The sequence below is a fragment of the Camellia sinensis genome, chromosome 15 (genome assembly GCF_055761805.1).
Source record: "Camellia sinensis isolate YWXY chromosome 15, ASM5576180v1, whole genome shotgun sequence".
In the NCBI taxonomy this organism is placed as follows: domain Eukaryota; kingdom Viridiplantae; phylum Streptophyta; class Magnoliopsida; order Ericales; family Theaceae; genus Camellia; species Camellia sinensis.
Window position 1 is genome coordinate 69,596,188 of NC_138975.1, and position 12,953 is coordinate 69,609,140.

Genomic DNA, 12,953 nt, shown 5'->3' on the forward strand with positions numbered 1-12,953 from the left:
TATTTTTATAATTAATTGACTCGCAATATTTTTTATTTAGTTATTTTTTTCATCTTTTATTTGACTCTTTATATTGTTTTGGAGTTGAAATTTGAATAGTTATCATTTTATTTTATTTATTTTATATTTTTATTTCTACCTCTTTGTTGTTCATATTTAAATATTTATCATTTTATTTAAATATATATAATCCTTTTAGCTTTTGGGATTTAAATAATTGACAAATGATTAAAAATTAGGAAAAGTGAGAGGGGAGACTTGAGAAGTGATACGTAGGAGAGAGAATCTATAAGAATTTAGTATTAAGAGTTTGGAGATTTTTGTTCATATATAAATAGTTAACTTTTTATTTTTATAATTAATTGACTCGTAATATTTTTTATATAGTTAATTTTTTTATCTTTTATTTGACTCTTTATATTATTTTGTAGTTGAAATTTGAATAGTTATCTTTTTATTTTATATATTTTATATTTTTATCTCTACCTCTTTATTGTTCATATTTAAATATTTATCATTTTATTTAAATATATATAATCCTTTTAGCTTTTGAGATTTAGATAATTGACAAATGATTAAAAATTAGGAAAAGTGGGAGGAGAGACTTGAGAAGTAACACATAGGAGAGAGAATCTATAAGAATTTAGTATTAAGAGTTTGGAGAATTCTCATACTCCACTACATTTGTTTATATATATAGTATAGATATAATAATCAAGTTTTCTATTCTAATCTAATATGACTATTATAATATATTATATTATATAATATACATAATTATAATATATAAATATAAGATTAAATATATATATATATATATATATAAAACACCTCTCTTTTCTCTTTTCTCTTTTATTTTATAAAAAAAAATATATAAATATATTAATTAATTAAATAACACATTAAATTTATTAATTACAACATTAAATTCATTCACTAAACAACACATTAAATTCTCATATAAACCACATAATTAATAAAGCTAAAAAATAAAATAAGATAATAATAATCATAATAATAATAAATAATGACTTAACAAAATTAGGATCGCTACACTGATGATGGCTTCTAGCCATGATGATGACATCTAACCAATCTTTGGAATAATGCTCATCATGCAGGTCATCTGAACCAAAAATTATTTGTGTAGACAACACATGGCCATGCCACCTACCAATCAGCAAATGCCAGGACTTCCACGGTATTTCCAACTACCAACACAAATTCTTAAGCCACACATTTGTACCAATCACAGTGGATTTCGACATGACCAGGCCTTTTGAGCATAGAATAATTTCTCCATTTGAACAGTTTCAAAAAACAAAATTTTGATGATGACTTCTAACACATGTTTAGGACATTTGAGATTTGTGGTTATCTAGTACTTTGTGGACTGGGAATTTTTGTTCATCTATGCCTCTCAAGACTTTTGGTTACCTAAGTGCTTTCTGAACAACCATTGTTTCTTTTGTTAGTGGAATCTGAAATGTATACGCAACTGTGCATTGTAAGGTGATGACTACAGGGCTCACATAGCTTTTTGGAATCGAGTTCACTTATAGCTAACATACGGGTAATCATATTATTTGAAGTGGAAACGGTTTGAATCGGATATTTGAATTACGAGTCTCATTCGGAAATCTTTCGTCGTCAATTTAGATGCTATTATAGTTTCTCAATGTTGTATCTACACTCCAAATCCCTAGGTTCTATAATGATAACCTAAGAGGGAATAACAACAAGAGAAATTTTGTAGATTTTTCAGGTAAACTCTCACCACAATAACACGTATATTTTCTCTATATCAGATATATGATATATATTTCTGCAAATAGAAGTGGAGTTGTAGACTCCCACAACAACTCAAACACTTCATTAGATAATTCTTTAATTATCTTATTTATTAAATAGTGTGAATTATCTACAACCCATGTGGATGTTCCATGGGTTATGGGTCGGGTCAAATCCGATCCAATTTCCAATATCTCCCACTTGTCCACATCATTGGTTACATTCACAACCGTCATTTCTCAATCTCAGTCCACTCTTCATACGAAAAAAATGGAGCTTGCGACTTGACAAGAAGGTATAAAGGTAGGAGTGTTGTATTAAGCCACCATAAACTAACATAGCACGTCACTCGAAATATCTTGTCTACACACCAGATTCGTTGGATCGCACCAGATCAAACATTTTAAAACCCCTTGCGAGTCATAGCTTATAAACATGCTTGACCTCAACATTGTCTTTGTATTCATGATTATATCGTGATCTCAAATTCGACACAATCGCCCGGACAATGAGCTACAACACAAGGGTGTGATTTCCAACAATCTTTCCTAGCCACTCATATCAATTCACTTAAACTTGACCGCTTTCCTAATGGTCCTCTGGATCGTATTCATCGTGACCCTTAGATGACATGCTAAAGTAGCGAAATCAAATCATTACTTAATGACATAGTTCTAGGTTCAAGGGCATAGCGTAGGCCCATTACTGGCCTAACAGGGCTTACACAGTGCTAAAGCAGGGATCCATCTAGCTACTCTCTTAAGTGGTCGATGGTCGTGCATACAGTATGATATGTATGTTACGACGATGCTCCCGCTAGATTCGGTCTGTCACTCTCTAATGCCATATGAATCTTAGTCTAGTCACTATATCGGCACGTAACTTGAGTTTCTTAGCATATTCGCTCATCAAGCGCCTGTCTAAGACCTCACATTCAGCTATATTCAGGCTTTATGAAGCTGTGGATAACTTCATGTTTGACTTTTTAAAGTCTCATGCTTGCTAATGCTAAGGCGACATATCATAATGAATTAGTTTTGTTCACTTCTCAAGTTAAAAAATGTAAGGTCCCGGTGTCCCATATCAAGAATGGAGGGGGAGTTCCTAGGCTATAAAAATAAAAACCTGGACCCTTATATAGCATCGAGGCATTTTCCCGAGTGGTGAAATCTCTAGCAGAACTCCCTAGTTAAGCGTGCTTAGGCTGGAGTAGTTCTGGGATAGGTGACCCACTAGGGATAACAAATCTGTGTGGGTGTGGCCCAAAGCGGACAATATCGATGACATGTGAAGGGTTAGGGTGTTACTAATGGTATTAGAGTCGACTCTCCGGAGTACCGAGTGTGGGCCCCTGGCGTTTCTTGATGCATATGGGCGGGCTTGTGAGTTTGCAGGCTACTGTACGAGGATGTGCAATTCTAAGGGGGGTGGATTGTAAGGTCCCAGTATTCCACATCGAAAATGAAGGGGGGGATCCTGGGCTATAAAATTAAAAACTTAGACCCTTATATAGCATCGAGGCCTTTTCTCGAGGGGTGAAATCCCTAGCAAAACTCCCCAGTTAATTGTGCTTAGGCTGGAGTAGTTCTAGGATGGGCGACTCATTGGGAAGAACAAATCTGTGCAAGTGTGGCCCAAAGTTGATAGTATCAATGGCATGTGAAGGGTTAGGGCATTACAAAAAACATTTACCTCGCTTGCTCTCTAATCGCCAAGATAACTAATGTCTTATCCCACTCACTCTATAAAGCACTCGGGTGATCGCCAGTGTGAGAAAGCCGATCTAAGCCTAGTGACATCATATGCAATGTATGCTAATATTATCCATTACGTCATAAAACCACATGAATTAATTATTATGCATAAGATACTCATAAAAATATCCAACATAGTCAATGAGGTATCCAAGATATATCAAATCCTCTGAAGTCCTAAACTCCTAACATGAGTTTGGAAAGTATCTCTAGTGGTGGATTAGCCACTATCTTGCTAGTGGAGATATGCTGTAGGACTACCTGGGGTGCAATCACACCTTAAATAAAGTAAAAACGAATGTCGATGTATTTGGTCCTACCAAGACACTTAGGATCTGCAGAATATGCCAAAGTTGCCATACTATCAATATGGATCATAACGATTTCAACTGCAAGAGTTGTGATCTCTAGGCGCTATAGGAATCTCCCCAACCAAATAGCCTCAAGTACTATTGTTGAATACGAAACGTACTATAACTCCATAGTGGACAAAGGTGGTGAAAAAATCCTCTTCGCTGCTTGCTAGTGAACATGTCTTATGTTACTCAAGTAATAGTTAACCATACCCACTACAAAGCATATGTCAGGTCAAGTACATACCGTAGTGTACATTAGACTACTAGTTGCACTCGTGTAGGGAACTGTTTCCATTTGTTTCTTTTCCTCATCTGTTTTTATGGCAAGAGTCAATGCTCAGATTACGTCATTTCTCAATCGGATTGTCAGTGGCTTTGGAATAGTGCATCTGAAACCATTCTAAGAACGTGTTTTCTAAGTCACTTGAGATAAATAGAGAAATCTCTCAGGATCTTAACTCCAAGCATACAATTTGCCTCTCGCATGTCCGTTATTTCAAAAGTAGAGGACAACCATTTTTGAGTGGCGACAATCATTTTCATATCATTTCCAGCTAACAACATGTCGTCAACATACAACGATACAATGGTCTTCCTCTATCATCTCAATCCCAGTCAAAACGATGGTTTTTATGGAATCAAAAATACCATTATCTAGACGATTGCTTTAGGCCATAAATGGAAAGTTTAAGTCGGCATGCTTTGCGCTCTTGTCCATTACTCTCAAGGCCTTCTTGTTGATCCCTATAGATCTCCTCATCCAATTCTCCATTGAGAAATACAATCATAACATCTATTTGGAAAAGTTCCAAATCCAAATATGCGACAATAGCTAGAATTTAGGCGAATGAGGGCCAATCTCACCACTAGGGAGAATGTTTATACCCTCTCTTTGGGTATAACCATTTTCCATGAGACGGACTTTTGACCCATCCGCCTTGCGCTTAACTTTTAAGACCCCCTTGTTGCCAATTGTCTTGCGCCCAGGTGTAAAGTCAACCAACTCCCAAACTTGGTTCCGAGCCATAAAACTCATTTCATTCTTCATTGCAGCCATCCACTCAGTAGTATTCAGGCAAACTAACGCTTCCTCATAGGAAGTAGGCTCATCAAGATCCAACAGAGAATACATGAAAGATTTCCTCTCAATCTCATAAGGCGACGAGGAATAATTCCACGTTCACCTCTACATAACTGGGATCCTTATTGAGTCATTTTCTAGTCAAACACTCCTACTAGAAAGTAAATCACTCCCACTATCTTTGGCAATTTCAAGATACGCCTCTAATTATTTGCCTTTACCAAAAGATAGTCTGACTTCCTCAGATTTCTATAACTCAAATAACGCAAGATCTTTCTTTATTTCACCAATACTAGAAAATTCATTCTCAATGAAATTGACATCTTGCGACTTACTTTCAGTCATTCCACTATCAGGATGGTCACTATACTTTACATAACCCTTTGAGCATTCTAAGCACCTAATTTTCCATGCTTACGAGAAGTTCTACAAACAAAACAAGCACAACTCCAAGGGCGCAAATGCTCCAAATCAGGTTTTCCACCTTTCCATAATTCATGTGGAATCGCTGGAACTAACTTTAAAGGCACATGGTTAAGGATGTAGACAACAACCATAAGAGTATCCCCCAAAAACGATATAGGGAGGTTGACTTGCACCGTCATCGATTTAACCATTTCAAGCAAAGTGCGATTTTGTCTTTCCGCCACGCCATTTTTTTGCGAAGTGCCTAGAATCGTTAATTGCCTACGTATCCCATTTTCCTTACACCGTCCCTAGAACTAATGTGATAAATAGTCATGCCCTCGATCTGTTCAAAGGATGCTCAATTTCTTGTCTGTCTGATTTTCAACCAATACAATAAAGCGCTTGAAGCAATCCAATACCTCAAAGCGATGTGAGATCAAATAGACATAATTGATATATGAATAGTCATTAACAAATGTAAAGAAATAAGAAGCGCCATGGCATGCATTATAGGTTCACAAATATCAGAGTGGACTAACTCTAGAGAATATAATGCCCTAGCTGCCTTTCCAGAAGCCTTCTTATAGGCCTTCTTGCCAAACAAGGCTCACACATAGGAAGACTTAGCAAGATGTCCCAACAGGCCTTCTTTAGCTAGTCTAGTCATTCTATCTTATCCTATATGACCAAGTCTAGCATACCAATTAACAGAATTGAAATGTATCATTATCATAAGACACATAAGACTATGAGGACATATCCAAATTTAGCATAATAAATCATTGGAAAGAAAAACTTATCCATACAAGCCCTTATTTGAATGGGAATCCAACCGACTTCCACTAAAACCAAAACTTAGCAAATTAATAATTGATAAAAATTACATTAGACATCAAGAGCATAGAGCACATCATGGAGGGGTAAAGTGCATCCCAGACGCATTTTGAGTTGATAAGAACCAACTCCAAGGACATCCTCTCGAGTTCCATTACCCAAAGTAACGTACTGCTTGCCCACGGGTATCTTTTTTAAATCCAGAAACTCAACTCTTTCTTTAACTATGTGGTGGATTGCTTCTGAGTTGTACAATCCAACCATGGAGAGAATTAGCACCACGTATATGTGAACAAACACAAGTATTTAAAGTGTTAATTGAGAGGTCAACCTTCTTTGCATCAAGGCAGTCCTAGGAAAAGTGACCTCGCTTCCCATAGTTATAGCACTTGACTTTGGCCTTACTTTTATTTCCAGCACACTTGCCTCGACGACGCTTTCCCATATTACCTCTCTTAGGACCAAGATTACCAGCTGCACCACCATGTTTTCCATGTCTGTTGCGCTTAGGCCTGAATGCCTAACGCTGCCATGCTTGGGAGACAAGGACAATGCTACGGTTTGACCCCAGGCGCTTTGCTTTAACCCCAAATTGCTCAAATTTCAAAATAAGAGCATGCAGGTCGGTTTTAGGTGTGGGGTTTGTCTCAAACTCCCCTGTGAGATGATTATGCATGCTGCTAAGCATAGTATAGCGCTGACATCGATCTTCCTTGACCCAATTTTGATGGGTCTCTGTGTCACGACAATGTTGGGCAGTAGTCCTTTCTTCAGATCGGATCTTAAAAGTGGTCAATTTTTTTATGACTTCTTGTTCATTAAGCGAATAGTGAATTTCGTCTTTGGTGAGCTCAGTAACAACATTCTTAGGGGCCATTTAACTACATTTGTTGCACAGGGTTTGACATTAGCACGCCTTTTTTAAAAAAATTTGTTCCAAAATCACAATCAGCATACAATGTTTTCACTTACATTGGGAGATCGAAAATTTTGTTAAGCTCATAATCATCTCCCTCTATGTGAGCCAAAATATGGTACCCGATTAATTTTGAAAAAAATTATTTAAGAGGCAAAACCATCTCGTAATTCTGCAACATCAAATCATGCATAATATATATGAGTCCAAAAAAAAATGCGCCATACGATTTTGCACGTGGGCTTCACTTGAAGCCTTGTTTGTAATATAGTGCAACATGTTAAGGCAATCTTGAAATATATTGGTGATAGTGAAACACATCCCCTCACATGGCTATGGAAAAATACATCCGAAAATAAATAAATAATTACAACCCAAAGAATCCTAATATGTTGATTCTAATAAATAAATAAAAAACATGGAGAATGCCATGCCACTTCACCAATATATTTGTGGGGTCTACCTCTAACAACACAAAATAAATAATCAAACATGTGCACAGAAATTACCAACATTACCTCCATCCATCCAAACAGACATCAACAATAACTAAATGGCCAAAGGATGGAAGTCAAACTACAATTCCTACTAAGGAAAAGCGTATGCTCATGACAATCTAGGACTCAAAATATATATATATATATATATATATATTTTAGTTCTCAACTAATATATATTAAACAATTAACAAATTAATTGCATAATTTAATAGCACAAAAATAAATGCTAACACAGCCAACAGGAACTAATAAATTATGTAAGATAATTAGTAAAATAGAAAAATAATTTTTTAAAATTTTCTTAATTTTTTATGTAATTTTCAGACTTACAGTTTTAATTTTCTATAATTTTTAGAATTAAAATATTATGTGGGAATATCTAAAGAAAATTTAAAATAAATTAATTCTGAAAACTAGTGGCCAAACAGATTACATAGAAAAATAATACAAGCTTCTAAGAACACACACATGCCGCGCGTGTCAGCCACGCGCCTTGGGATATACGCCACGTACTTTGACGCGCCGTGACTGCAGGCCTGCGTGTGTAGAGACTCGTTCATGTACACCAAGTGCACACCGTCCCATGTGCGTGCCTTGCACGCTCATGACGTCAGTCGGACGTAATGGGCTGACGTCATCCATGCTAACATCATTGTGCTAAGCCGCATTGTGTTGCCACCAATCGCACCGATTGTGTCATGCTAACGTCACTCTAACTTCCAGAATCTCTGTTCCTTCCCAGAATTTTCCAAAAACAGCGTTTTTGACCCAAAAAACTTTGAAAAGCCAGAACTTTTTCAATTTAGCTCTGATTAAAACACATTTTATATGGATGGAAAGCTCACGAAGAGTACTTTCAAAATATTTCAATTTTAGTTACTGAAAACAAAATGTTTTATACTAATTTTTGAGATAAAAATCTGCTTTAATTGAGCTTTATGAAATTGAGGTTTTCAAAAATCCTTTTCAACAAGCCATAATATACAACAATATTTAAATATGTAATATCCAATTAAGCATGAATAAATCTAATTTATGGCATGCAAATCATGAGGCAAAAACAAGCAATCATGGCTCTGATACCATTGAAGGAAAATATGCGGGTTATCATATTACCTGAAGCGGAAACGGTTTAGATTAGATGCTTGGATTACGAGCCCTATCCACACTCCAAATCCCTAGGTTCTATAATGGTGACCTAAGAGGGAAGAATAGAGAGAGAAATTCTACAGAGATTTTTCTAGTAAACTTCCACAACAATAATAGTATAATTTCTCTATATCACGTATATGATATATATCTCTGCCAAAAGAAGTATAGTTGTAGACTCGCACAACAACTCAAACACTTCGTTAGATATTTCCTTAATTATCTTATTTATTAAATAGTGTGAATTATCTACAACCCATGTAGACGTTCCATGGGTATAGGTTGGGTCAAATTCGACCCAATTTCCAATAGTAAGGTGTTCCATCTTATAATGTAAAATATAATTAAAACCTACTATCATGAATACTTTAATGTCATGTTGTGACAGTAACTCTATGTAATGTAATAAGATCATGTCTCCTCCACGGTGGTTTAAGAGAGGGGAATAGAGTGTCTTCTGTTTTCTTTTAATTCAAATGTCATGACTTTTGGTTCTTTACAAGTACAAAAATTTTAGAATTTTAAAAGTAAAAGAATCAGACAATTTAAAAAAAAAAAAGCAAAAAAACAAAACAAAAAGGGAAGGAAAAGAAAAAGAAAAAAGCTTACTACACAAATTCGTTGGGAAAAAATGTTATTTTTGTGCATTTGCAAAACAGGGGTAATGATTCATATGCTATTCTAGTCTCTCTTTCCCTCTCTCTCTCTCTCTCTATATATATATATATATGTGTGTATCCCTCCCTCGTAGCTGAGACGAGTATAGTTGGAAAACTTATATGATAGACACCTCTTAAAATCTGTGTACTTTTACCTCAATTATGTTGATTTATTATCTGTTGAAGATTGGCTCTAATTCACCAAACTCAACAATAGCTACTGATTGAACACAAATAAAGGAGCGGCGCATGCGAAGTAGAGAGTCAAAGAAGATGGCACCGAATTCGGCGCATGCAGGGTGTCGGATTTGGTCCAGCAAATCTAGAGTGATTTGTGAGGTGTCAAACAATTTCCTTTTCTCTAATTGTGTATAAATTGGGAAGCTAAGGAGTAAGCTCAGTGTGGCAATCAGAAGAAGAGAGTGCAATCAAAGTGTAAGCAACAGAGTGAGTGTGAGTGTGAATAGAGTGAGAGTGTTGTCTACTCTTCTTCCATTTTTGTAATCTTTGTGTTTCTCTCCACACAGTGAAATTTCTTGTTCGTGGATGTAGGCGCATTGTCGAATCACGTAAATATTTTTTTGTTCTTGTTTAGGTGCTTATTTGTGATTGTTTTCTGACTCCTAGGCACAACAATTGGTATCAGAGCGTAGCTATGCCAAATTAGAGTTTCCGCAACTCTATTTTCTGTAAACTAAAAAATTCAAAGTTGTCAAAATTGAGTTTTCAGCATGCCAGGACATACGTCTCGATGAGAGGAGTCCAACCTAGAAAGAATAGCCAAAACGGAGGTCGTGGTGGCCTACATGCGCTGGTCAAAGGTTGACGTATAAAGTCAACTCTAAACCAGAAGACCCAAGCGCAGCGAGAGAAAGAAGTCATCTGGCGTCAAACCATATACTTCAAATATATATTTGAAGGAAAACCAACACCAAATGAAGTTGTGTCCAAGTGGTTAAGGCTAAGCATTTCTCACCCTTGGCCAAGGTTCGAATCCTTAGGACAACAATCTTGAAAATTATTTTTGCAGCACTGCCACATCATCTCCACATCAGTGCCACATGCCAGCCCAATCACTACCACGTCTGAACCACATGGTTGCCAACTCATTTCCATGTGTTGAACCACGTCATTGACAACTCAACCATCATAGCATCACCATATCAGCATATCTACCACGACATCGTCCCAGTCAGTCGAAATTCCTGAAATTGTAGGGAGTTCCCTAAAAGTCTAGAAAATTATGTTTCAATCCCTAATCTAATTGAAATTGCAATTTAGCCCCTAAGACTTATAAATTGCAGTAATTTCCCAATAGTTTTAAGAAATCATAATTTTGCCCCTGGATCTAGAGACATTTCTTTGAGGTCCCTCAAGATGTGGAGAAAGTGCTTTCTTAGCTAAATCAACCATTACGGACGTAACTGCAGATTTTGTATTTTGAGATTGAGAATCGAAGTTTGAGTGAAGTCTTTGGGAGCTTAGAATTTGCCATGTTTCGGGCATTTCAAGCGTCCATTATTGTTTGTAGTGGAGATTATTGAGAAATCTCAATGGCAAAATCTATATAGACGAGATCAATTGAGTCAACAAGTAACCCCTTGGCTGCAACCAGCTTTAGGCATTGGACCCCAGTGTCCCATGCTAAAGTTTGATGCATGCAGTAACTTCGGCATGTGGAAATGCGAAGTTAAAGACATGCTTGTCCATATGAACCTGCATTTCACTCTGGGAGACAAACCATAGAGCTTGGACAAGTTTTAGTGAGAGAAAGGTGTTCTCCTAGCCTGTAGTTCCATCTAACTTTGTCTTGCAAAGGAGGAGAAATACGCCTTCACAGAATATGATAATGTGAAGGAGCTTTTGAAGGCGCTGGAAGACAAGTTCATGACAAAGAGCATTGACTCTACTTTAACAAGAGGTTGTTTCGTTTTAACTACAAGAAAGGTACTTCAATGAACGAGCACCTGAACAATTTCAACAAAATTCTTGTCGTTTTGAAAAACCTAGATGTTCAAATTGATGATGACCACATACGATCATCTCACCACCACTTTACTGTATGGTAAAGAAAAGATCAAGTATGTTTATGTTTCAAACGCCTTAGTAAATAATGAGTTCAAAATGAAAGATAAGTCTGCAAACAGAGGCATTGACAGTCAGGGACAAGATGAATAATAGAAAATATACAGGGCGAGGAAAGTCTCACTTAAAATACAGAGGGACACCATCAGAAAAAAGACGTCCTGTAAACGATGAGTGTGCTACCTGTCGCCAAAAGGGACATTGGGCAAAAGATTGTCGCAATAAAGACAAGAAAGAGGAAAAGGTGAACATTGCACGAGATAAAGATAATGGTGAAGGATTAGCCTTCAAATTTTCATCACTTAGCTATTCTGATGAATGGATTCTAGATTCTAGATATTCCTGCCGCATGTGTCCTAACAAGCTGTAGTTCTTGAGCTTACGAGAGTTCGATGAAGGAGTTAAGTTGATGGGAAATAACCAAGCTTGCCAGACAAAGGGGATTGGAACAATTCAACTGAAGATGCATGATGGAACAATCAGAAGTCTCGAACATGTTCAGTATGTACCAAATTTGATGAAGAACCTCATCTCAATGGGAGTTTTAGACTCCAAAGGTTACAGAGTAACTGTGGAAGGTGGAGTCCTCAAAGTTGTACAAGAAGCATTTGTTGCAGTGAAGGGTACTCAGAAAGGATATTTATATTTCCTAGACGGCTCTATAGTCACAGGGAGAGTGGCTGTCTCTACCAGCTTAGAAGATGATGCAATAGACAGTTCCAAACTTCAGCATATGTACCTAGGTCATGTTGGTGAGAAGGCTTTACAAGGGTTGGTAAAGCAAGGCCTGTTGAAAGGCACCAAAACAGGGAAGCTTGAGTTCTGCAAGCATTGTGTACTGGACAAGCAAACAATAATCATGTTTGGTAGTGCTATTCATCATACCAAAAGGATTCCAGATTACATTCACATTCATGTATGGGGTCCATCCAATAACGCTTCTTTGGGAGGTAAACACAATTTTGTGTCATTCATTGATGATTTCCCAAGGAGAGTCCTGGGTTTACACAATGAAGCACAAACATGAAGTATTAAACATCTTCCTTATACAAAAAAAAATAAAAAATAAAAAATAAAAAATCGATTGAAACCCAGACATGCAAGAAAATTAAGAGGCTCAGATCCGACAATGGCAGCGAATACACATCTGATCCTTTCTTTAAGGTTTGCCAAAGCGAAGGGACAGTGAGACATTTCACAATCCCTGTAACACCGCAGCAAAATGGAGTTGCAGAATGCATGAATTGCACTTTGGTGGAGAAAGCTCGATGTATGCTGTCACATTTAGGATTGAGCAAGGCATTTTGAGGCAAGGCATTGAACTATGCTCGTCATCTTGTCAACAGACTACTTGCTACAACACTAGATGGAAAGACTCCTATGGACGTATGGTTAGGAGCACCAGCTACTGATTATAATT

The 12,953-nt window shown here is 36.7% G+C and overlaps 1 protein-coding gene across 1 annotated transcript; it reads left to right on the top strand.

Annotated features, from left to right (window-relative positions):
• The first annotated feature begins 11,942 nt into the window (after window positions 1-11,942).
• Window positions 11,943-12,560, top strand: LOC145813041 (putative mitochondrial protein AtMg00300). Its single transcript, XM_082908302.1, has one exon. It carries the CDS (start codon window positions 11,943-11,945, stop codon window positions 12,558-12,560), a length of 618 nt encoding a protein of 205 aa, XP_082764428.1.
• Window positions 12,561-12,953: the final 393 nt, after the last annotated feature.

Coding starts and splice junctions, on each gene's coding strand:
- LOC145813041 (XM_082908302.1), top strand. CDS start 11,943: ATGGGAAATAACCAAGCTTGCCAGACAAAGGGGATTGGAACAATTCAA.